At 37.2% G+C, this 27,595-nt stretch overlaps 1 protein-coding gene across 2 annotated transcripts in view; it reads left to right on the top strand.

The window, feature by feature from the left end:
- LOC126183995 (proton myo-inositol cotransporter-like) overlaps positions 1-27,595 on the top strand; it is a 536,443-nt gene that overhangs the window by 485,215 nt on the left and 23,633 nt on the right. For both annotated transcript variants that reach the window (XR_007536824.1, XM_049926349.1), the window contains exons 6-9: positions 11,298-11,537; positions 12,549-12,712; positions 18,415-18,526; positions 22,940-23,184. Coding sequence is in view for 1 of the 2 variants with exons in the window: in XM_049926349.1 (XP_049782306.1) it covers positions 11,298-11,537; positions 12,549-12,712; positions 18,415-18,526; positions 22,940-23,184 (761 nt within the window). In the remaining variant the exon portion in view is untranslated. The remainder of the gene's footprint in view (positions 1-11,297; positions 11,538-12,548; positions 12,713-18,414; positions 18,527-22,939; positions 23,185-27,595) is intronic.

Genomic DNA, 27,595 nt, shown 5'->3' with positions numbered 1-27,595 from the left:
GGCTAATGCTACCTCAAACCGTCTGCCCCTGTTGGTTGTAATAGTTTGGGGTGCTCCAAATCTTGATATCCATCCACTGAGTATTGTCTTGGCCACTGTTGTGGCAGTGTTCTCTATGAGCAGAAATGCTTCCAGCCATCTTGTAAAATGATCCTCTACAGTAACTAAATAGCAGTAGCCATTTTAATAAGGTAGTGACCCTACCAGATCCACATGAATGTGACCAAATCTTGCTGAGTGCTTGATGATGTTTCCTGTGTGGCTGGCTATCTCTCTTCCCACCTTGCATTCTTGACATCTCTCACATTGTTGTGCACACTGGTAACTGTCTTTATTCAATACAGGCCACATTACCTTCCTTGTCAGCAATAGCACTGTAGCTCTCACTCCCAGGTGTGAAAGGCTGTGGAACACCTTGGAAACTGCTCATCAGAAATTACTGGGGATGAACACGTTTCATATTGTATGTAACATTGCATCATCACATTAAATCTCCTATTGATGTTTTTACATTCTTCAGTGTCAGACTACATTGTCCATTCACTTGTAATTCATGTAATTCTGGGTCAAGTGTTTTCAGTTTACTGCTTTTACACTTGCAGACACCATGATAAGAAATCGGCCACAATATTCTTACTCCTGCTAATATGTGGACATCTGTGGTGAATTGCAAAATAAAATCTGTATGTCTAAGAAGTTTTGGCAAGCCTTTAGGAGTTCCCTTGCTGAAGAGTACTGTAATTGGTGTGCGGTCTGTGTAAATAGTGAAAGTGTGGCCTTCAATTGAATCTCTGAAGTGAAGAACAGCTGTATATGCTGCAAAAAGTTCCTTATCTATAGTATTCAAAGCCTTTTGTGTGGCTGTGAACAACAGAGGGGAAAAAAGGCAAGCAGCTGCAAAGTGCCATTGACAAGTGGCTGAAGTGCTGTCCCCATGGCTGTCTGTCTGGCATCCACAATACGCTAGTGGTGCATTAATCAGAGAGTGTGCAAGCAGTATTGCCCTGACAGCATACTCCTTTACTCTGTCAAACACCATCACCAGTTCGTTGCTCCAAGGAACCTTTCTTACACCAGCCATGTGTTTGCCCTTAAGTAGTTTTGTTAATGGTTGTAACAGTCTCACAGTCTGAGAAAGGTGGTGCTGGCAGTAATAATGAAGCATTTCAAGAAACTGCCTTATATCTTTGAAAGTTGTGGGAAGTGGAACCTGTTGTGAGACTGACATATCCTCTGTCAGTGGAGTTCTGCCGATATCTCAAAACCGAGGAACTTTACTTTGTTCTGACCAAAGACACATTTGTCTAAATTGACCACCACACCAGCATCTTGGAGTCACAAGCCTTGGGTTCCTCCTGAGCCTTTGAAAACAAGGATGTCACCCATGTAGCAAAATAATAATTCCAGCCCACCCAGCAGCTGATGAATAAACTGCTGCCATTTTTGAGCAGCATTTTTCAACCTGAACAGCATGTAACAGTACTTAAATAAACCAAAGAGCATGGTGACTGCCACCTTGTCAGTGTTCAGTGGGGCCACAGAAATTTGCAATATGCTCATGTGCATTAAATTGCACTGAAAAAATGCGCACCTGCCATTGAATTGTTCACATCCATGATATTTGGAATAGGGTATCTATCCAGGGTAGTTACGGAATTTAACACTCAATAGTCTCTGCACAGCCTCCATGTGCCATCTAATTTCTTGACCATATGTAGAGGTGATGCCCATTGGCTATATAATGGCCTTGTTGTGCCCTCTTGCATTTGCTTCTGTGTGTCTTAACTACCTACTGCAAATTTTTCTGATATGAGACAGTGTGGTTTGGCTGCTACTGGCTGCCCTGGTGTGGTGCAGATGAAATGTTGAGTGTTGTCTTGTGTCTACACATACACCTTTGCTCTTGTGGGATACCTATAAATGCTTGTACTCTTCTGCGGCATTCATCGTGCTTTCCCACTGCCACTATTATTGCTTTCCACAGTAGTCCGTCATGTGCTCTTAGAAACAAAGATCTAGCACCAATGATCTGCTTCCATACACTTTGATTGCTGAATATTTGCTACTGCTAAATGTAGAGGAGAGGCTGTGCTGTATGGTTCGAACAATCCTTCAGGTAACACTCTGATATCTGATCCTGTATGTAGCAAAAATGTCATGTTGGAGCACCTATCTGTTACGAATGGATGCTTTGCCCAGTTGGCCAAGGTTGTAAATCCTACCTTCCAATCATGGAAGTATTTGTAAAATCAAAGATCCTCAAAGTTGATGTTGTCATAACCTGGTGTTGCTATGATGTGTATTACTTCCATCCTGGCTACTGCCTCAAAGCTACCTAACTGCTTGCCTGTTGCTTGCAGTATGTGGAACATAGTAACCCAATTGGAAATTCCATTTGAACCCACCTCATGTATGCTTGACTGGCGCAGAGAGAACTTCATTAAGGTGTACATCTTCTTGTGTTGCACACCTGGGTGTGCACTGCAGAGATTACCATTTGTGAACATTTGCTGTGAATCCACTGCGAAAGGTGTGGTAAGGGAACAAATGCCATAGTTCTGTGGGTGACTTAATGTTTGTATGCGATGAGCAGGAGCATCCTTTAGAGGTCGTTGAATGTGTGGGTACTGACATGGAGCAGAGCATTTGTGAGTCCTGTTGCCAGATCTTTGATGAAACAGACCGCCACCATGAGGGTCTGTTTGTTCATGAACATTTGTCATATTGCATGTAGTTTCACTGTCATCCATTACCAGTGCTAGCTTCTCCTACATGATGTGTGTTATGCAGTGCTGCCACCTGCATGGCTGAACTGTGAACTGTCGCTGCTAACTTCCAATGAGGTAGATTGCACCTCACTCATGATGCTCGATCCAGGGCACTCACTTGTTTCCAACATGCTCTGTTGGGGGCCCCAGCTGAAATAATGCCATCTACAGCATTCCTTGCTTTGAATTCCATGCATGCCGCCATTGGTTCTGCTCTTTCTGCCAGCACGTGAAAAGGTACAGTTTTGTTCACAGTTGAAACGATTCTCATATTTTCGGGAAGTCTTTTAAGACCCATCATGTGTAGCGTTTGCTCCGGTATCAAATCTTGTCCTGCTACTGAGTGAAGTTTGTGCAGACGTTGACATGGTGATTTCTTGCCGAACAGTTGTCTGCCGTTACTCTATAAAGCCTGAGCTCTGGAGAGGACGTAAAAGTTTCGTACGAGACAATTTTTTAATTCTTATCTATTTTGTGCTGTCAAAAAATATAAAAACAAAAGTTCTGGTCTGAACATCCAGAACACTGTGTTGTGTTGTCCTACAGTACATTGTTGGCTGTAGTAGATACTGATGCTGTTACTGTTGATGTCAGAGGAGGGAGCAGTCATTATTTCTACTGACGTTGAAGTGTGGACACAGCCCTTTGGTATCAACTTCCCGTTTTATCCCTCCATTGTCTGGCAGTGTCGACATTTCTCGTTCTGATCAGGGTCACCACTGTAGGAATGCTTGGTGCAATGGTGAACTCGGTACAAACATCCTGAATGGTGTTTTACACTTTTATTACAGTCACAATTACAAGGGCACAAAATCAGAATGTTAACAGAAAAAGACACTAAAACCAGAAGAAAATCAAAGATTAAAAGTATAAGAAAAGGTGCTCACTTCCCAGTTGAAGTTATTTGTTACAGTCGATTGTTCAGTTGGCACAACCTCAATGCTGCTACAGATGTCCGATTTAAACTACTGCTACCAAAAGAGGATATCTTAAGACCAACTGGGGATAGAACCAGGACCTCTGTAATTATTTTTTGGTGCTTACATAAAAAATAAATGGTGTGTAACTTATACTGGCCTGAATCATATTTCAAATTATTTGTCAACACAAAACAGCATGAGTTATGAGAAAGCCAACCAAAGAATGTATAAAGGCGACAACTGCTGAAAGAAACTGGGTAAAGGAGTTTGTAGACAGCTATTAAAATGAAAAGTACTAGCTATATTTGAGATGGCTCTATCTTAATATAGAAGAGTAATGGCCCAAGCATAGAAGATTAATAGATGGAACATGATATTGATGAATATGGACATAAAGTAACGTCCAAGGAGAAAGTAAAAGATTTAGGAAATTCGAAAAATAAAATAATGAGGAAGAAGTTTGTTGGTTTTCTTTTATGGGAAGAAGACTAACATATACCAGAAGGATTAAGACCTTTTAAAATGATACGAAAATGAATGTGTTCCCTTGAGTGGTTTTTGTAAATAATATTTTTTGAAATACTGTTTAACTGGCATATTATTTGTCAGGCTCGGAGAACAAAACAAAGGAAATGAAGTGAGGAAGGGGATTACAGGTTGCATGAGACAGGAACCAAAATGAAATGTAACCAAATGTATAACTAGAAGGGTGGTGGATGAGATTTAAACATATAAAAATTGTAAAAAAATATCATTATTAAAAGCTTGCTCCCTTCTTCCATCAGGCCATAAATGTTTCTTATTAATGCCAAAAGACACTTTGACTGCTGTTCCATTATCACTCAAGGCTGGTAACCAAATGAAGCTAATTTGTAAGCAAAGGAAACTTTATTATAATCATCATCATCATCATCATCATCGAGGAACCAGTTTACTGTCTCATTGGGAGCAAGGTCATAAAACAAAACAATGAGAATCTGGAAGAGAGCACCCTGTATAAAGCTGTGCCTTAGCACTCTTCAACACTGATTCAGATTTTTTGGATTTGGCATTATCAGACAGGAATTTAAATCCTGCTTTGCAGAAATAAAGGGCAACTAAAACAAATAGACTTATATGTTCAGCAAACTAGACAAAGAGGCAGTAGTGTCATGTCTCAATGAAGAACTTGATACATTTAGCTCTGGAGAGGAGCATGTAGAAGAACTGTGGCTCAAGTTTAAAAGAATAGTTAACTAAGCTCTTGATAAATATGCACCTGGTAGAACTGTTCACGAGAGACCCTCCATGTCAGTGTCTCTGCAGTGCAGGTGTACAACTAAGTACATAGCTATAGATAATGTGTTGCTGAATAAAATCAGTTTGACTGTCAAGAGGGCAATGCATAAAGCCTTCAGTGACCATTCCTTTCGGAAAATAAAGATCTCTGAGAAAACCCAAAGAAATTCGGGTTATATGTAAGGAAGTTAATGGTGTGAAAGTTACTGCCCATGCAACAACTGAAATTGAGGATAGCAAAGCGAAAGCAAAAATTCTGAACTCCATTTTCAAATGTTCCATTGCAAAGGATAATCCAGGAGTATTGCAACTCGTGCACCACTTCAAAGACTAGTGCTATAGATATTAGTGCCAGGATGTTAAGAAGCAGTTGAAATCACTAAAATGGAACAAAACGATGGGGGCTCAGAGGGTGTCCTATCAGATTCTGTACCAAATTTGTGGCTGAGTTAGCCCCTCTTTTAGCCATAAAATACCATACATCCCTTGAACAACAAGGAAGTAGTTGGAAGAAGGCATAGCTCCCACCCATCAACAAGAAGGTAACCACGAAACTATTATCCCATAGACTTGACATCCATTTGTCAGTTGTATCTTGGAATGTGTTCTGTGCTCAGATGTAATGAGGAGTCACAGACAGAATGACCTCCTATATGCCAACCAGCATGGATTCTGAAAACATAGCTCATGTGAAACCCTGCAACACACATCCTGAAAGACTCAGATGAACGGAGTCAGGTACATGCATTTTTTGATTTTGTAAAAGCATTTGCCTCTGTACCATACATATGCTTAATATCAAAAGCACAGTCATAGTGAAATGTAACAGAATTGAAGATTTCTTGATATGTAGGATGCAGAATTTTATCTTGGATGGACACTCATGGACAGCTGCAGAAGGAATTTCAGGCATACATCATGAAGTGCAAGTGTATCCTTAGTGTTCATGTTGTGTATTAATGACCATACAGACAGTGTTAATAGTAACCTCAGACTTTTCACAGATGATGGTCATCTATAATGAAGCAATGTCTGAAAAAAAAGAAGTTGCACAGACATTGGCAGCTTGCTTTAAATGTTCAGAAACATAAAACTATACACTTCACAAAATGAAGAAAGAAAAAACATAGTGTCCTATAAATATAATGTTTGTGGGTCACCAGCTTATGCAAATACCTGGAGTAACACTTTATAGAGATACGAAATGGAAAGATCATGTAGGCTCTGTTGTAGGTAAAGTACGTGAAAGACTTCAGTTTTTTGGTATAATACCAGGGAAATGCAATCAGTCTACAAATGAGATTACTTACAGTACAGTCTTGTGATCCATTCTAGAGTATTGCTTAAGTTTCTAAGACTCGTATCAAATACAACTTAACAGGGGATAATTGAACATATATGAGGGGTTCAGTACAGGTGGTTATAAGTTATACGACCCATGAGAGAGAGTCATGGAGTTATTGAAGAAAATGAAGTGGCGAACACTTAAAGATGAAAGCAAACTACGGAGAGAAAGCTTAGTTACAAGTTTCAGCAACTAGTTTAAATGATGAATCTAGGAACATACTACAACCTCTCCACATACCACTCCCATAGGGATCGTTACGAGAAGATTTAGACTAATTACAGCATGTACAGAGGTGTTTACTCAATCATTCGACCTGCAATCCATATGTGAATGTAAAATAATGGGCAGTTCCTTGTGCCATGCACTTCGCGGTGGGAGTGCAGAGTATGGATAGGAAAAAGAAAGTCATGGCTATTATGCCACATACAGATATTATTACAATCAATTACACTCTTTCTATTGGCTTAATCTGCAGTGACTAATACATTCTTCTTTGAACTCGTACTCTATATGAAACAAACTCTGTTTATTACCTAATTATTCATATTCACATTCATCTATGTTGTTCTTGTGGTTGACCTTATTTATGGTTTGCAAATTATAGCTTCTCTAAAATGAGATTGTTTCCTAAACTTCCCACTTGTTAATAACATGTAAAATTAAAGCCAAACAGCACGTTCAGAGAATTCCTTGTATTTAAACATTTTGTTTGTCCCTATTATCAAAGTCTTTTTATTTATTTATTTTTTACAACCACTGAACAATGTACACCGACTGACCAAAACATTATGACCACTGCCAACCATAGGACTGAATAATACCATCTGGTGATATTGCAGGCATGCAACATGGTAAGAAAAGTATACAAATGGAGGAGAAATGAATAGGGACTCATTCTAGTACTGATATGAGCCTTATAAGTGACTTTGACCAAGGGCAGATTGTTATGGCTTAGCACATGAGAACAAGCATCTCCAAACTGGCTCAGCTGGTCAGCTGTTCATATGCTACAGTCATGAGCATGTATAGAAAGTGGTTGAAAGGTAATGAAACTGTGAGTATGCCCTAAGGTGTTGGACGTCCACACCTCATCACAGAACATGGATGTCGGAGGCATGTCTGTTCTGATAAGATAGACAGAGATCTGTGAGAGATCTAATGGCAGAGTACAGGCACAAAAATGTTTCAGAGCCCACTAACAAATGCACATTGTTGAAAAGGGCAGTCTGTCGCAGATGACTCTTACATGTTTCCGTGTTGACACAGTGACTTTCTCCACTATGATTTCAGTGGGCATTGAATCATCAACACTGGACTGTGGATCAATAGTAACATGTCACATAGTCAGATGAATCGTGTTTCTTGCTACACCAGGTCAATGGTAGTGTCTGGATTTGTCATCATCCTGGTGAAGACTGCTCAAAACGAGACCCACACCCCAGATGCATGTGGTTGGGAACAGTATTGTGGTACAGAGGACAATAACCTGGGCTTCTGTTGGACAAGTGATAATAATCTAAGTTATCATGACAGCTGTGGACTACATGAAAGTTATTGCAGATCACCTGCATCTCTTCATGCTTGAGGTCTTCCCTGACGGTGATGGCAGCTGGCAGCAGGATAACTGTCAGCCACAAGGCTAAAATCATGTTACAGTGGTTTGAGAAGTATGATAGTGAAATTGTATTCATGTCTTGGCCACTAAACTCACCTGATCAGAACCTGATTGAATGCGTCTGGGAGGCTATCAGGTGCCAGCTCCATGCCCACTAACAATAGGCCCGTAATTTACAGGAATTGTGGGACTTTTGCATAGATATTTGGTGCCACATACCCTGGGAAACCTACAAAGGACTTGTTGAATTCTTGTCACACAGAACTGCTGCAGTATTACGTTCAAAAGGTGAACCAACATGCGATTAACCAAGTTATCATAATGTGTTGGCTCAACAGTGTATATATGGACCCAACATTTTTTTTTTTTAATATGTGCCTATAGTTCTGTTCCCTTTTTATCAATTTAACTTTTCTTAACTAGTTTGTTTGGATGTAATTTTATCGCCCACATTTGGTTTTGTTCCACCTCTCTCTCTCTCTCTCTCTCTCTCTCTCTCTCTCTCTCTCTCTGCTGTGGAAAAATTGTGAAAGTAATGGGCCAATTTGATAACAATTTTTTTTGTAATTTTGGTTGTAATTTCTCTCTTGGGAGCTGCCCTAAACAAGTACTGAAAAGATGCTGGGCACTCAAGAACAAAATCAGTTCTGAATATTTTGATTTGATCATAACAACCCTTTCATTGTAAATCAGTAGTCATAATAATTCAGAAAAAGTGAAAATTTTCATCGTGATGGTCATTTATTAGTTTTCAAGCTTGTGTGTGTCCATACTGAATTGCCCTTATTTATGGGAGGGGCAGATAGGGCAGATGGGGGAGTGCTTAAACATTATGTAAAAGTAGCCAAGAACAATTGTCGTTGTAGTGTAATCATATCTCAGAAGTATCCAAAACTCATAATGCGTTTAAACATGCAAATATCCCAGTTCACCATATCCAGTATCATTTAATGCCAGAACGCAATAAAAATAAACTGACAGTACAGTAAAGTGTAATGTGAAAAAATGGGAGACAAACTAAAAACTTAAGCATGTGTGTTCAAAAGCTGTTATAATATGCCATTATGATGTATACTGATTAATATGGCAGTACGCCGCCCCATGCCATGTTCATACAGTACCTGCTCATTGGTTAATGTATTCTTATTGATTGACTTTTCCTCCTAAATAAGTCCAAATCTGTTCACTTTGTACAGCAAAATTTCATCTCCTCTTTGTTGATTTTTTTAAAAAAATCATTGAATAATTTAACTTGTTTAGATAATGCACCCACTCTCCAGCCTAATTTTCTATTGGCACAGTGAAGATTGATTTCAATTGTGTGTTGTATTTTGGGTATGTCCTTTCTAATGTAAGACCCATTTTATGTGGTTTAGGTATAATTTCCTGAAATATATTGTGTGGTTAGGAAACTGTAAAGACAAATGGTTTTAAACACCATGCAAGTGGAAAAAGTACTGCACATTTTCTAACGTGATGAGTAGTTAGTTGATGATTTGTGTTGGTATACATTTGTGGTATAGATCCCCCACTTCATATTTCTGAGCAACTTTGAATTCATTCTTACTTTGCATCAGTAGGCTCAAATGATGTCACATTTTCAGTTGTTTCTGAACATGAAATTTTCCTGTGTTTCAGAAATTTTGGTCCTGGTGTCCAGACACAAAAGAAAAATCAGGATTTCACTGTACTTCTGAAAAAAAAGTATCTACCAAAGAATTGCAAATTTTGCTGCCAAATATAATATCTTTGCTATCTTTTTCAGTAATTTGATCTGGCTAAACCAGTAATCTTGAATCATAGGAAGTACTGGTAACTAATTACAGAACTTGTAAGATTTGCAAGCTGCTGTGCAGTTAACACATAAGAGGCTTTGGAAAGAGAAAGATGAAGCTCTTCTGTGAGCTGATTTGGAAGCACATTGCTCCTGTGTAGCTGAAGATGCTGCATCACACTCTTCAAAGGCAGGACAAATTTTTTTATCCCTTTAGCAATTTTTTAAATACACTACTTACTAGCAAAGCACAGGAATGAAACAAATTAACGTGATTCCTTCCAGTAATATTGAGAGTAATTATAATACTTGGTGGCAGTCTACAGCAGCAAAATTTGTTCATACTTCTTTTTCCTTTTATATTTATTCGTTAAATGTTCTCTTCAGTAGGTGGTTTAAAATTCATTTGCAAAATTGTCCCATTATGCTATCATTTATTGTTTTTGGGATAATTAGAGTAATAGTTGCATATAAATGTTGAATGTGACCTTAGTAATATCAGCTTTTATTCCAGAGTGCACACAATACCAGGAAATTCTGTTCACAAGTAATTCACTCAATCTAAATGGTTTTTTTATACTATATTCTACAAAAGAGAAATGACAGGTGCACTTTAAATTAACTGGGAGATATCCTGACCAGACATCTATAAAGTGCTCCCAGTGATGAGAGAGTTGAAGGTAAACAAACAACTCAGTCACCCTGATCCCACAACAGGAAAATATGTGTTAAAGATGGCATTCAATTTCATTCATGAGTGATAGCATTCATCACTCTGATTTTTTTTACTATTATTTCAAATGAAGTGGCAGAAACTTATGAAAATAAAATAAAAAAAAATTGGAGGAAAAGGCAATTAAATTACTGCTTTAACAGAACCACTTCTGAAACAGTAAGAAATTTGAAACAATAAACATTTGCCCATATTTTAATTATAAATATCTTTGTGATTACTCTGAAAATAAAAATGTAGTCCATGGATTGCAGTATGGACTACCTAATACATAACAGCCCATATTTTATCTGTGTCCTCTTACCACTATAAGGGTTGTGGAGTAGGGGGAGGGGCAAGAGGACTATTAGGAGGAAATTATTGTAGAGTAGACACACAGCCACCTTATGGTGATAAAGAAGTTTGAGGCAGAACATAGTCTCTTCACCAGTGCAATGATTTGGGGTACCTAACTTTTGCTTCAGTCTTACTGTCTCATATAAATTGTCATTTAACAAATTCATTTTATCTTACACATTGGAAAAAGGAAAAAAAATAAAAAATGACATTCAATACCAAGTGTTAAGTGCATAAACACAGTGTATGCTGTTGCTAAATACACTGACCTTATTTTCTAGACATACTGTCTAAACCAAGACATATTTCTTAATTGTAAATGTTTAAGTTAACTTTCACTGGCAGTTCAAATTATCATGAATCGTTAATAGCATTTTAAGCATTCAGACTCATTGACCATATTTTGTCAGTATAGTTTTGCAGAATCTACAAAGCGTGAGTATTACGCTTCTTGTGTTATACATTTATTTCAGCATATAAAAATTACATGCTTTTGTGGGAATAACACTCTTATATGTATGTTAGGTACGATGATGCTCTGAAAGTTCTGAGTTCTATCCGAGGAGACAGAGCAGTTGCGTCTGATGAACTTGAGCTGATCAAGGCTTCATGTCTTGAAGATGAAGAACTCCAGCAAGCAAAACAAGCAGGTTCAGGGCAATCAACTTTTGTGAAAATCCTGAGAACAAGTCACACACGCCATGCATTAATTTTGGGATGCGCCCTGCAAGCATTCCAACAGCTGTCGGGCATCAACACTGTGATGTAAGTACCTTTGCTGGTGATAAGCTGAATGAAAAATATCTGCTCTTAGGTAATGGAATAAAGTATGTGTAACAATATTTGTGGAGCACAATGAATGAGAGCAAGGGAAGAAAAAATAGAGTACATAATATCACTACGGAAGCACATGGTGAAAAATTTCAGTATAAGTAAAAAATATTTTTCTACTGGTTCATTTATGTTCTGTGCTTTTAGTATTATGTATTAGCATTGTGGATCTTATTTTGTAGTTGGTATGCCAGCATATGTTCTGTTAAATTGGATTAATGTCTAAACTACTATCTTCTGTACAGTAACATGAACAGTACACACATTTCTTTTGTTGATCATCGAATTATTAGTATAAAAATGGATATAACATTCAAAAATGTTATATTCACAAAAGGACAGGTGGACTGGCCATATCTTAGCTTCAGGAGATGCAGTACCCAGTACAGCTGATAGGAGTGAATAAAAATAGGTAACGGCAATCCATCCATTCTTATATTTTGCTCCATGAACCTCACCATGAAGGAGAATTTCCAGAGATGTGGAATGCATAAAGTTACATGTGAACAGGAAGAACAGCCTTTACAGGCTCCTACTGTAAAATATATAAATTAAGATTACTGCTAACCTACTCACACTGATGGTTATCAGAATTATTTTGACATTACTTCATATGTATGTCTCTATTAGGAGAAAAACAACTGCTGTACTTAAAAAGAAAAAAGCTACTGCTGTTCCTCTTATACTACTTAGTTGTTTTTTTTTTTTTTGTCGGATTCTTCAAACAGTGTGTTCACGTAACTTTCACACAGATCAGTATAAGCTGTCTATATACTGGCAAAAGCAAGAGACATTTAATACAATTTTTAACAGTGCATTACTTTACTTTTTACCTGGTGTTGCTGCTGACAGTAAAATACCTAGTAAGAATTTGGTTCAGTACATAGCATAAATTAGTGGAAAAAATCTATGAAATGCTTGATTGCATTTAATTATTTTTTGCAGGTATTACAGTGGTAGTATAATTCAGATGGCTGGAGTTAAAGACCTATCTCTGGTAATTTGGTTAGCTGCTGCTACAGCAAGTGTGAACTTCCTGTGTACATTCATTGGCTTTTACTTAGTAGAGGTTTCTGGACGGAGGCCTTTGTCATTGTGGTCTCAGGCTGGTAAGTGACAGTTTGTTAGCACATTAAATATTAATTCATTTTTACTGTATTAATAACACTTTGCTCTCTTTTAATCCATTTCTTGATGATCAAAGCATTCTGTGGTCTTGTAGTAGAACCTGACTGGCTAAAATAAACAGTATCTGCAGGTTTGCAAATGATTAGAGCTGCAATTCCCTGTGACAGTTAAATCAGACAACAGAGTACATCAGTGCTGTCTGTGTTCTGTGTTGTTGTCAGGCCTGGTAGTGTAAACAACTGGTATGAACAGCATAAGATGTTGAGTGATCATGGTGAAGGATACAGAGATACCACATACTCTAAGGAGACAGCATTACCAGGACCAAACTGAAAGCAGTCTCATTATGGGTCTTCATTTGGCCAGCTGGTCCAGTTGTGCAATATCCACATTTGTAGGGCACTTGGATATGACAATGTCCCATTGTTGGACTGAATGGCAATGTGAGGGCAGGCATACTTGTAGTCGAGGTTCTAGTCTGATTATCCAAGGGAGGATCGGCATACTGTGTATTGAGCACATCTGCAACTGCCATCCAACAACAAGTAATGGACTCATTGCATCATTTTGTGTCATTCCACACATGCATTGGAGACTAGCAGCAGCCGAAGTAGGGAATCACCATCCCATGCATAGCTGCTGTTAACACCACCACAACACAAACTGGTGTGTTTGGAGTGGTGCCATGACCAGGAAGCATAGGCTGCTAATGAATGACATTGCATTGTGTTCAATGATGAATAACATTTCTGTACTCTCAAGGATGGCCATTATCAGCAAATATGGCAGCAGCCTGGGGAGACGTCCCATTCTTCCAATGTTTCAGAGAGGTGCAGCAGAGCAGTGTTACTCTTTGTGTCATGGTGTGCGGATCCATCTATGACTTGCAGTCACAGCTGGTAGTGATTGAGAGAACTCTGACAGCACTGTAGTACATCATGGCAGTAGTGTGTCCTCCTTTGTTAACTCCATTGTGACAGTATTGAGGCATCATTTTTCAATGGGACAATGCTCAGCCACACATGGTACATGTCTCCATGAACTTCATGCATGATGTTGACATACTTGTACAGCTGGCAAGATTCCTAGATATGTCCCCAATACAATGTGTGGGACCATTTCGGGCATCGATCCCATTACAATGCTGTGATATCTAGGACCAGTTACGGCAGTTAAGGGCCAAGCCTCCATATGTGATACAACAGTTTTGACACATTTCTTAACCAAATCGGTGCATGCATGTGGGCCAGAGAGTATGCAACATCTTAATGATTACTGAGCTTATACTATCAAGTTCTATGTAAATGTGATTCAATTTTGTAATCTCTGAAATAACACCACATACCCTCTCAATTCATGAAGTTTCATTTCATTTCCTCCTCCCTTTCTGGGTGCTTAACTTCTTGTCTGGCAGTGTATTATTATGTGGAAAAAACACTGTTTTGCTGTCAGTTTCAGTATCTTCTAATGATTCTGAACAAGAACTACACACAATCAAAACAATACCTGTAAACGATAAACATTACATATTTATATGCTCCTCAGAGTATCAGACTTCCATAATCCTTTACAACAAATTGCAAATCTGCAAATACAATCTGCAAATGAGAGTAAACAAACTTAAATATCAATAAATAAATTTAAATATTAAATAACATCAGGTGTGAGTGAGCACTGCACCTTAGCCGTCATTGAGGCTACTATAATGCATAACTTCCCCACTTACTTCAGCAGTGATCCACAGTTGCTGAAGTCAGTTGCCCCAGTTACCATGACAACTGCAGTGAGTGTTGGCAATGCCCTTCTATTTCTGTCATTGTTTTCAAACAGTGCTTTCAAACCATTATTGTGGACTCTGCCTCCTCCTGTTTTCTTGGTTCATTCCCTCAAAGAAAGACTGCTCCTCTTTTTCAATCATAACACGTGCTATATTGCAGTAGCCTAATTGAAAATGCTCTTCACATGAGCAAAAGAGAAAATGGAAAATGAAAAATATCATTATTTTTTATTCCTTCACAGTTACAGTTGGCCAGCTGTCTGAATACAGGCTTCAGTTAATACAGATTGTTTACTAGTACAAATCAAAGTTGAAGAAAATATGAAAGACTGAACCCATGGCATTTGGTGATCAGTAAAGGAACTAATAATTATTCATTCACATAATTATTGATTTTAATCAAAATTCTTCTCTTTAGCAGCACTGGCTGGTCAAAATTCACTCCATCTTACCGTAATATACAACTGTTATATAGTAACATACAATTCAATCCCAGTTACTTATGAGAAAATATTAGTTTACACTTTTAATATACACTTTGGAATCCAAAAACCTATTACTACCAAAAATACTCACATTCTGGTATTGTATATGCTTCTTTACCTTCAAATGCACACCTTATGATTTTAATTCCAGGCTGTCTAAGTTGTGGCTTTACAGAATGAGAAACATGGATATTAAAATACTGGCACCATAATTCTCAAATCTGCATATTTCATATTACTGATTTAACCAAGAACATTCAGTCAGTCCATTTTAAAGCCACCTGGGTCATGGGATGAGCTCTATTGACACTCTGACCTTTTTTCACTTTCGCCCAGTCTCCTTCAGTACTACAGCCCTTGATGGGTTTTGGCCTCTACAACCATCTTCCACATTTGTTCTCTGCTTATCTCTTCCATCCTCAGATCTCCATCTTGGTAAGGTCAGCAAGCATATTGTCCAGCCATCTAGCTCTTGGTCACCCTTTCAGTATGCCTTTTATTATTCGTTTGGGCATCATGTCATACGTCTTCCTCTCCACATGTCCTAACCAACATATTCTTCATATTTAACAAATGTCACTGTATCTTTCTCTTGCATAAGCTCTTGTATTTCATAATTGCACTTCACTCTCCAATCCTATGCTACTCTCACAAGCCTATAAATTTTTTGCAGGATTGTCCCATCAAATGCACTTAGTTGTTCGCATCTGCTTTTGTCATTGTCCACATTTCTGACCCATATGTAACAACTGGTTGTACAAGGGAATAGTATAATCTTAACTTGGCTGTTCTTGTAATTGGAGAATCCTCAAATACCTGTAAGTTTACGTATTAGATGCTGTTTCCTGCCTGTATTCTTTTTGTAATATGGGGTGGTTATAATTACAGTGCAGCTACTCACAGTGGTCTACTGTGGGCTGTCATGATCATATGGCAGCAAAACTTGGTAGATATTAGAATACATTAATGTGTTTCACTAGAGGCCACACATTTTGGGTTATTCAAGAAAAAACATACAAAAGTGACCTTCAGACACACCTGTGCTCCCACACTTAGCTCCCTCTGGTGGATTTCTATGACATTTATCATGGCACTCCCTCCTACCACCATACAAAAATTTGCAACTCCATGAATTATTTCCCACATTCAACATTTTTTGGTCTTCATTGACTGGCCTCATTAGGCCACTGGGCTTAGTCAAGCACTTACAGATTGTAAAATTGACAGTATGTGTAAATTTTGACAACATAAAATAAATGATTACATCATTGTATTCGCCAAGCCTTCTGACTATGAAACTAACGTTCTTGTAAGGGCTAAGTTTGGGTCGAATTGTCTACGTAATTAGTTTTAGCATAACATTGTAGTCTTTCTTTTTCTTTCATTGCCCTCACAGGCATGTTTAAATCAACAATGTTAATGAAAGAGCCGACTATGCTGGAAGTGTAATAGCCCAATCAATAGAGACCAAAAAAAGTTAAGTATTGGGACTAGTTCATGTAATCGAAAGTTTTTTGTACAGTGATAGGAGAGAGTGACATGAACAACATACTAGAAATTGTGACTGGTGAGGGATGAGTGTGGTGATGGAGGTATGTCTGAAGGCCTCTCTTGCTCTTTGTTTTCTTGACTAACTCAAAAACTGTGGCTTCCAATGGAAATGTATCCCAGTACAAAATTTAACTGCATCAAATTTCCTAGAAAAGGTTCTGGTCATTTTTTTTTCTGTAGCACTAATAGTTTGCACCTAGCAACCAAGAGAATATGAAAATCTTGAGTGATTTTTGAAGACCAGATGGAACATCATGGGTTGCATAAAATGATGTTGGTAGGGCAGCTGAATCACTCTGTATATACTGTTACAAACAGCATGCACCTCATACAATTTTAGCTATGAAATAAATGTGAAGATCAAGCTCCAGAGTGTTTCTAAAAAAATATGGGATGTTATTTCCTTCTCAGAGTATCAGCCTTCTGTAATACTTAACAACAAATCAGCATATGCAAATAGCAATAAACAAATTTAAATAGTAAATCATATCATGAGCATTAGTGAGCACTGCAGCACAGCCATGATTTAGGCTGCTATTTTACAAAATGGTTCCAGCTCACTGTTATCAACAGTATTCTTAAGAAAAAGCTAAAAAATCGAATCTAAATCGCTGGTACATCCATGACCAGTGTCCAAAACAATTTCCAAAAAAATGTGTATTACCATTTGTTGGAAGACAGTCTACCAAAACGGGAAATATTTTGAAGAAAATGAAACAGCCTACTACTCAACTGAGATAGTAGGCAAAAATGTGTTTTACCACAAAGGCACACAGTCCTCAATGAATAAAAGCAGTGTCTATAACATCAGCTGCAAAGATTGTGGTTCATACTTCGTAGGAGAGATGTCACCACAATCAAGGAAAACCACAGAAAATGGAAGCTGCAGAAAACACACTCTACATTTACACAGTTTTATCTGGAGACTTATTTCTTTGATGATCGTAAATTCTTTGCTGTATATATCTGGACTATTATAAATGTCAACATCTTTGTCAGTTACAATAGACAAAGATCTAATGATGCAAAATCTAGGTTGTAAAAATAAATAAATAGAGAAATAAATGGCAAGAAATGTATTTTCTATATAAAACTGAAATTATTGGCATAATGACTTTTTTTCTGTACTGAAACAAATCTGATATAATATTACAACATATCCAACATGTTTTAAAACTCTCAGTTGAATTGTTGTGCAAATTCTCGCGGTAATTCACCAAAGTTCCTAATATCTTAAATATTGGCGAAAAGTTTCTCACTCTTTGCAAACAACCATAGGCTTGATGGCATATTTAAAACATTTTAAATTAGGTAGTTAGGTAACTGAAATAATAAGCTGAGAAGGATAGATTGGTACTCACCATATAGAGGAGACATTGAGTAACAGACAGGCACAATGAAAAGACTGTTATACGTTTAAGCTTTCAGCCAAAAAACTGAACTTAAATCTGTCGGAAGAGGCCATGAAGGCCTAATGGAACTGACCGGCTACTGTGTCATCCTCAGCCCTCAGGCATCACTGGATGTGGATATGAAGGAGCATGTGGTCAGCACACCACTCCCCCAACCGTATGTCTGTTTCAGAGACTGGAGCAACTGCTTCTCAGTCAAGTAGCTCCTCAGTTTGCCTCAAAAGGGCTGAGTGCATCCCGCTTGCCAGCAGCGCTCAGCAGAGCGAATGGTCACCCATCCAAGTGCTAGCCAAGCCTGACAACGTCTAACTTTGGTGATCTTTCCATAATATTGTTTTTATTTCATGCTGGACTTTCCATTGTTTGAAATAATGATTCATCCAGGAACCTAAATATGAAGCTATCGTACATATATATTATGTATTATCTCTTACATAATGCCACAATTCTTTCTGCAGGGGTTGTACTGGCTCTCATCATTCTGGGTGTTTCTTTCCATCTGATGGCACTAGACTCACCAGGCATTAGCAGTCCATTTGATGCACAGGAAGGGCCGTGTTCTGCAGCTGAGTAAGTGTTCAGACTTCATAATATGTCAAATATAATAATAATAATAATAATAATAATAATGATAATACACTGTAGTGTGCTTTGAAGAATTACGTGTGGAAATTTTTATAGAAAACACCGGAGTAGTGTGCAATGTGAATTTTCATGTATGTGCACAAATATTTAAACGTGTATGTATACTTGCTTTGTAACATACTTTCACACTTCCTTCTGAAGGTATCGGTATTGTGTAACTACAGCATATGGAAACTAGTTTTTTACTTTGATACACCTGAAAGTATGGTGCTTGCGAAATCGTACACATAATATGACTTCTACAGAACAAGTTAATTTATCTGCAGAGGAAGATAAAAGGTTTATTCTTTACCTCAGTGGAAATTACATTGGCACCTTCAGTTAAATGAAATAAGTAAAAGGTTGTGTTACAAGATGGTGTACACAGTAGGACACTCAGATCACCCCAGCGACTGGCAGAGAAGGCTGAGAAGATCAACCTTGCATGCAGAGTTTCAACAAAGCTCAAAATTTGCAGCATTGTCCCCATGTCAGATTGTGGCTACCTGGTTCTGAGCTGAGTGGAAGGACTGCACCACAGACTTCGAAGGTTGTGTGACAAGCTAGGCTAAGACTTCCTGTACTTGCACGATTGGATAGAGAAATGTAGGGTCACCCTAAATGAGTCTGGTGTACAATTCACAACAAAGGCTGAAACCTAGACTGTGTGTTGTGTGCACAGAAGGATTTTTTTAGATTGGGTGACTCTCCATCCTTTCTACATAATGAGCTGTAGGAGATACAGAAGTGCAAGTGTAAGATCCAAAAGAATGCCCTGTCCCCTCCCCGAAAGCAAGAGTATTAAAATTTTAGAAAACCTGAAGTTGACAGCAGTGAGATTTTTGGGTATAATTTAAGTGGTTATCAAAAGGGTAGGCTAATGGGAAGTGGAGGTGGTCTATTAGTTGTGGTGGACAAGAAACTCAGTTTCATCAGGATAGAAATTGAAGCTGCATATGAGATTGTTAGGGCAAGACTCAGTATCAGATGCAGGCATAAAATTGTAATTGGATGATTTTATTGCCCACCAGGCTTGCCTCCTGATCTAACTGAAAACTTTAGAGAAAACCTCAGTGTGCTTGAAAGCAAATTTCCCAAATCACAGGTGTATACTCTAATTATCCATTAATCAGTTGGGAAAATTAGTTTTGTTAGTGGTGGATGTGAAAAGACATTGTGTGAAACATCACTAAATAACTTCTCTGAAAACTACCAGGAACAGTCAGTTTGGAACCCCACTCATGATGGAAATATATTGGATCTAATGGCAACAAATAGATGTGACCTCACTGAGGAAGTCCACATGGAAACTGGCATGACTGACCATGATGCAGTTGAAGCAGCAGTGATTACAACAGTACAAATGACAACTGAAACAAGTAGAAAGACATACATGCCATAAACTAGGTAAAAAAGTCATATCTCAATGAGGAACCTGAAACTTTCAGCACAGGAAAGGAGAATGTAGAGGAAATATGTCTAGAGTTCAAAAGAATAGTTGACCATGCACTGGATATAAATGTACCCAGTGGAATAGTTCATAATGGGAGAGACCATCCATTGTATACAATCATTGTAAAGAAACTGCTAACGAAACAGTGACTACTGCATAATAGGTGTAAAAAAAAAAAAAAAAAAAAAAAAAAAAAAAAAAAAAAAAAAAAAGCATAAGACTATAGACAGAGAGATGCTGAATGAAATGGGTCTGGCTGTAAAGAGAGCAATGTGTGAAGCCTTCACTGACTACCATAGCATAATACTGTCAAATGGTCTTTCACGGAACCCAAAGAAATTCTGGACATACGTAGAGGCTGTTAGTTGGACCAAAGTTAGTGTCCAGTCACTCGTGGATGAGACAGGAACTGAAATTGAAGGTAGCAATGCAAAATGTGAAATGCTTAACTCCATTTTCAAATATTTCTTTACAAATTCATATCTAGGGGTATTGCTCCAACTTATTTCTCGGGCACTGTGGAGATCTGTAATATAGATAACAGTCTCAGTGGTGGTTAGAAACCACTGAAATCATTAAAATTGAACAAAGCTCCAGGGCTCGATGGAAACCCTATCAGATTCTATACTGAATCTGTGACTGAGTTTGCCACTTTTGTAACTGTAATCGATCATATCCCTCAAAGAAACATCCATGCCCAGTAGTTGGAAGAACTCTCCATTTCATATGTTGTGAAATTATAAAATGGAGAGACAAAGGAAAGTAAAATGAAGAAACCCCTGTAGGTAGAAGTTGGAAGACCCAGTTATACACATCTCAGCTTGCAGAAGTGTATATTAAATCACAACTGTAATAAAACTCTAGTGTCACCATATTTTCTATTGTTTTTAAATTGTTTGATTAATGACACCATTTCTTTGATGCATAACTAACCATACCATAACATCAGCAAGTCTCGACATTATCTTGATTAATCAACACTCCATTTTTTCATTATATTGATAACACCAACTCATTCATTTGCACATGTGCAAGTGTGTGAATGTCTGCAGCATTTACAGAGAAACAACTTTCACATTTGGATCAGGTTCAGTACATTGCACATCACAAACACTTGGTGCAAACTCTTTTAATGAGCCAAAAGACTACCCTGCTTAACCAGTGTGCCCATCACTTCACATAATAATTTGTGATAAAAATGAAAAAGATGACACCATTAAATAATTAGAACAAAATTTCAGGTGTGAGATGTAGGAGAACCTATATTTATATGGAGAATTTACCATTGCTATAAAAATCTTTGCACTGTCATGTGGCAAAAAGTTTTAGGAGATTGCAAAATCATTAAAATGCTGACTGTTAACAGAATTTTTTGCTCCTTATCCAAAAACAATAAATATTATGTGACTGTTGCAACCAGTATTGGAAAGTGAATATGGTATTGAAATAAGACAGTTGTGCATATTTTCCTCACCCATTTGATAGAGCAGTCCCAAATTAGTCTAGTGTAATATTCATTTTATCAGTAGATGTTAACAGGGTCATTAGATCATGAAGAATAACCAGTGCTTCAATGATGACTGAACAGCACCCCGACCTGCTCAGCTACTGCTGAAGTACTGGTTGCTCTTAGTGTGTTAATGTCTTTGTTAATACATATGAATAAAATAAATATTGAAATATACTAATCTGGGACCCATCTATCAAATGGCACACACAATTCTGTACTAAAATAATTTTATTTGTAATGGGAAACAAACTGGCACTTTCTGTCGACACTGAGCATTGCATTAAAGACAAGAGTATTTGTTTGGGGTAACTCTGGCTACACACTGCAAAAGTGAAATTTTCGTGGTAGAGGGTTCATCAAACCACTTTAACACAATTTCTGTAGTGTTCAGCTCTCAGATAGCACGTGGGAAAAATGAACACTTAAATCTTTCCATGTGAGCTCTTATTTTATTATGATGGTAATTTCTCCCTCTGTAGATAGGAGTCAACAAAACAATTTTGCATTTGGAGGAGAAATTTGGTGATTGAAATTTCTTGAAAAGATCTTGCTGTAGCAGTAATACAAAATGAACTTTTTTGATGTCTTCCATCATTCTTATATGATAAGGATCCCATACTGCCTAAGAATACTCTAGAAGTCTAATATAACTAGCCTCTTTAGTATATGTGCTGTATCTTCTAAGTGTTCTTCCAATAAAACACAGTCTTCACTTCACCTCCCCCAAATATTTTCTGTGATAATTCCAATTGTAGTCCTCACATATTTAACTGAATTGACAGCTTTAAATTTTTGTGATTTATAATTTAACAGAAATTAAACAGATCCTATGTAGTGCTTATGTAGATGAACTCTCACTTTTTATGCCTTACTCAATTGTTGCTTTTTGTATCGTACAGATATCTTGTCTAAATCATTTTGCAATTGGTTTTGATATTCCGATGACTTTACTTAACTATAATGGCGGCATCATCTGCAAATAATCTAAGAGGACTGCTCAGATTATCTCCTAAAGTGTTTGTTTAGATTAAGAACAGCCTGTAACATTTCGTTCTGGAATGCCAGCTATCACTTCCATTTCATTTGATGACTTTCCATCAGTTACTGTGAACTGTGACCTTTCTGACAGGAAATCACAAATCCAGTCTCACACTGTGACTATACTCTGTAGGTATACAATTTGATTGGAAGCCCACTTGTGAGGAAGAGTGTCAAGTGCCTTATCTAGAGACACGGAATTAATTTGAGAGACACAGTTGACAGCACTCATTACTTTGTGAATAAAAAGCAACTTGTGTTTCACAAGAATGATATTTTGTGGATCCATGCTGACTATATGTCAATAGATGCACATCAAATTATTTAACAATTTGAAATTGACCATTATCCACTGCAGGACATGTGCGTCTTGTGTGGAACAATTAGCAGGATGCGGCTTTTGCTACTGGGATCTTGATGTGGCAACTAATGGAACATGCCTGCCTGTGAATCCTGAAGGTGAAGCATTAGTGGGGCTATGTTCCAACATTACATCAACTCTTGTGGATGATGGGCTGACACTGGCTGTGGGATGGTGCCCATCACGTTATTCTGCTCTTGCAGTTGCAGCACTTGGCATCTACCTTTTGTTTTTTGCTCCAGGTATGTCTCAGTTTTTATTGCAAGAGGATTGGACAGAATCTGAGCAATTAAAAATTTTTTTGTGTAAGTTGTCCACAATAAAAGATTTTGCTAGCTTAAGGTGAAGTAGTGGAACAATATGTGAAATTAAATGTTACATTCTAGGATGATGATTTAGTTTTAGTCAACTTCTAATTTAAATATTCTATTCTTGAGGCAAGTTGGTATGTGGAGTTACCTTTCTGGTAGCCTCTTTGACTACATCCCAGTGTATCTAGAATGCTGTTTACAGCAGCGAACTTATTTTTGCTCAGTACAAAATAATATCTCTTGTAAAACAGTAGAGCAGTTGACTAGAACAAGTTTTCTTTAACAATATCTGGAAAAAAAGTTGCTCAAGAACATTGTGGTCCAAAATATTCAATCTCTGTAGTTCATTGTGGAAGACTGTTACAGAATTCTCATTAGAACATTGTGTTTAAACAGTATGCATAGGATTTTTAATTGGGAAAATGTGGCTTGGAATTTGTATCTGATCTTTCTGATTGAGGTTTTCTGAAAATGTTTCATGAAACATCTCTGTAAGTGAGATTGACATTGTATGCTTGTGTGGTGGTACTTGGCTCTAAAATTGCCATTTCAAATTGTGGTGGTGGAATAAATTTTCCTCGTCAGTGTTTGGCAGTAAGTGGATGAGCTACACAGATAATTATAGTTTTTAGTATACAAAAGGAATAAAATATATAATTTTGTTGTTCACACTGTGAAACTATCTTCAGTGAATTCTTCAACAGAGAATTGGCAGTTTTCCACCAGGCGACTAAAGAGCTATTGTTTCAGTGAAGCTCTATGTTCAATAAATTACTGGCTTTCATTTTATTGTAAATTTTTAACTCTGTGTACTCTGAGGTGATTGGGTAAAGAGTTTTAAATGGTGTTTTGCAGCATTTAAAATTTTCTCTGTAGCGAGTGCTGCAGTTGTGGTGGAAAACAGTGTCAAGTGTACATTTGTTTTTGTATAAGTCAACCAACACCTCATACATGTAAAGGGAGGGAATGGGTAGTTCTTTTAATTTTTTTGTGGTGGTAAACATGATACACATTATTCACAATGTATTTTCTTTCATAGTAATACTAAGAACCTTGTGACATTTGCTGAATATCCCCGGAAGATTGTCATAATGAATGAGCAACTCAAAGTAACTGTTTTGAATTATCTTTCTGGTAACTATATTTGTGTCACCTGAAAAAATACACATTGAAAATGCTAAGTTACTATGTTTATTTGCTAAGTAGTCATTGTTTATCTCCCAATTTAAATTTTTATCAAGATTTAGGCCTAAGGACTTTTATAGGGATTGTTTCTGTGATTCCTTTTATTTTGCTCCATTCTAGGGACTAATTTTCAAATTGTATTATTTTGTATTTAGTTCCATTTAGTTTTAGAGCATTTTAATGGAGACAAGAATAAAGTCTTTCAAAAGTATTTTTATACTTTATGGAATTCTTTGGTGCACATAATTTTCAATTAGAAAAGATATGAGCAAATAAAATTGAATGAACATTAGTAGCAAGTGGATCATCATTTATATAGAAGAGGAATAGATAGATACCCAATATCCAAACTTGAGAGACTCCTTCAAAAAATTGTTTTCCAGTTTCAGGAGTAATTGCTGGAATTTGAAATTACAATTTTTTACTTTCTATCTAACAAGTAAGACTTGAACCATTGTAAAGCAGTGTCCCTGATTCCGCCTATTACAGAATACTCATATGACCTTTTTGCCCTTATCTAATGTGGAGCATATTTTTTGAGCAGACTCATTGATGGTATTTACAGAGCTTTTTCCTAGTTGTAATCCAAACTGGGTTTTAAAAATTTGTCATTTATAGTAAGCAATGTTTGAATCTGTTTTGCTGAAATCCTTTCAAATGCTTTAGAGGACACTGAGGGAAGTGAGACGGAACAGTAATTTCCTATATCTTCTGTTGATTCCTTTTGAATAACGGCTTTATCTCTGCACAATACATTACATCTGGAAAATGTACTTGTGGAAAGGATTGGGCTATAATAATTGCAGAGGTGATGTAATGATATCATTCAAACTCTTGATTAAAGATGTGAATATTTCATCAAACTCAGATGAAGGTTTTTCTAAGACAATATTTCATTTTTCATATCTCTTGGGGTGATTTTATTTATCTATATATTTTAATGTATTTATTTTTTAAATGGTTTAAAAGATGTGTTGTGGTAGTTTTCCAAGCTTATGAAATTTGTCTTGTCTTGGTAGGCAGTCGTATGTTCATCTGATCTTACTATGTTACAGTATTCATTGAAATAATGGGACATGGTTTACTATATTTTCAAATCTAATTTTCAGAATCTCTTGACATTTGACTTAGGCTTCTCATTCTGACTGAATAATTGACCACACTGATTTTGTCATATTTCTTTATTGGAGGATGAATGTAGGCTATTATATGCCATTTTTGGCAGCCGATATGACTTTCCTGAATATAGCTTTATAATCAGGATTTCTGCTTGCTTTTAGCTCATTGTGGAGCTCTCTCTGACTAGAGACTTTTATTCCTTTTGTAATCCACTTAATCTTACTGCTAACATTCTCTTTTACCAAGTTCTGGGAGGACAAGATTAATTGAACATATATAAGAAACAATTTAAGAAGTTTTATGTGGTGCTTGAACTTAAGTGATCTACAGGCCAGCATATAACACTTTGTTTACTGCAGAAAAAATCCATATTACCTTTGCTGAAATTCATTTTTATATGAGGGAAAGTCAAAAAGTAAAGGGACTTTTGCAATTTCTTGCCATAGGGCTCAGTAACACTGCTCTTATCCAGAGCTGATGTTTTGTTGTCTGCAGCAATTCTATGCACTCCATCACTCTTATTCCCACATTTGTCATTGTGTTGTAGCAGGCCATGAAACATGCCAGCTCCATTGCTGATCTGCACCAAGGAGGAAATGAGTGCAGTGATTCACGCTTTGTTTGCGGAAGGTGTTAAACCCATGGAAATTATTCACTGGATGCAAGAACAGTAAGGTGACAGCTTTTTATTGTGAAGCAAGATCTACGAATGAACAGAGCATTTCAAACAAGGGAGAACTTCTCTATGTGATGAGGAATGATCGGGCATGCCATTGGCGTCAAAAACTGAGGACAATTTGAATGTCACTGAGGGCATGGTGGTGGAAAACAGATGAATCACAGTAGACAAAATCACCAATACTTTACATATTGGTCATGGCTCATTGTATTCCATCTTGCACGACAGGCTAAATTTTTGGAAAGTGTGTGCAAGGTCGGACATCCCGTAACCATTTGGCCTGCTTTCATTGTGAGGGAGCTGGATTTTTACAGCAAATTGTTACTGTGGATGAAATGTGGGTCCATCTTCATGAACTGGAAAGTAAGGCTGCAGGCATAGTTGGGACATAACCACCATCACCAGAAGTTAAGAAATTTAAATGTCAACCATCAGTTGGTAAAATTATGCTAACACTATTCAGTTAACCTCATGAGGCACAACTGTGAACAGTGAGAATTATTATGATATGTTGTGAGCTAAAGTGAAACATGCATTCAGATCCAAACATCATGGAAAACTGTGAAAAGGTGTCATCCTGCAGTAAAATAACACTTGGCCACATTCTGCCAAGCACACAGCCAAAATGATAAGAGTTGGGATTTAAATTGCAGGAACACCTGCCATACAGTCCAGACCTGGCACCAAGTGATTTCTTTATGTTTGGACTATTGAAGGAAGTAATCAGGAGAAGATGATTTGCAACTGATGCAGAAGTCATTGATGCAGTGCAAAATTGGTTACAGGCACAACCAAAATACTTTTTTTTTCCAATGGAATCAAAAAACTTGTGAAACATTGGACAAAGTATGTTGAAGTAGAGGGAGGGTATGTAGAAAAAAATGTATGTTTCAGTTTTCTATCATTAGAATAAATATTCCTTTTCTCAAAAGTCCCTTTACTTTTTGACTTCCCCTGATATATGTACTTGTGGAGGCTTTATTTTATCTGTCTTTGGCGGCTCAATAAACAGAGCTGAATGATCCAAAATACCTAGTTCTAAGCATTACTAACTTGCATTTGCAAACTGTTAGTTTGTAATAATATTATTGGTGGAGGTCATTGATCTATTATTTTCTCTAGTACCTTAAGAAAAGTTTAATTTGAAACCAAATGCCTGAAATAAGAAATAAAATTTTGTGACTTCACTGATTTCAACTAATGCGTTTAAGTTGAAGTCTGCTGTGATCGTGACTTTTTTCTTACCTTCTTTCTTATAATTTTGCAAGAGACATTGAAAGTTTAACACTTTTGTAATAGCATATGCAGGAAATCCACAGAGTGCTATAATCACTGTATCCAGATAATTTAACTCTACAG

Source organism: Schistocerca cancellata, chromosome 4 (assembly GCF_023864275.1).
Source record: "Schistocerca cancellata isolate TAMUIC-IGC-003103 chromosome 4, iqSchCanc2.1, whole genome shotgun sequence".
Lineage (NCBI taxonomy): Eukaryota > Metazoa > Arthropoda > Insecta > Orthoptera > Acrididae > Schistocerca > Schistocerca cancellata.
This window is presented reverse-complemented; position numbering and strand designations above follow the sequence as displayed.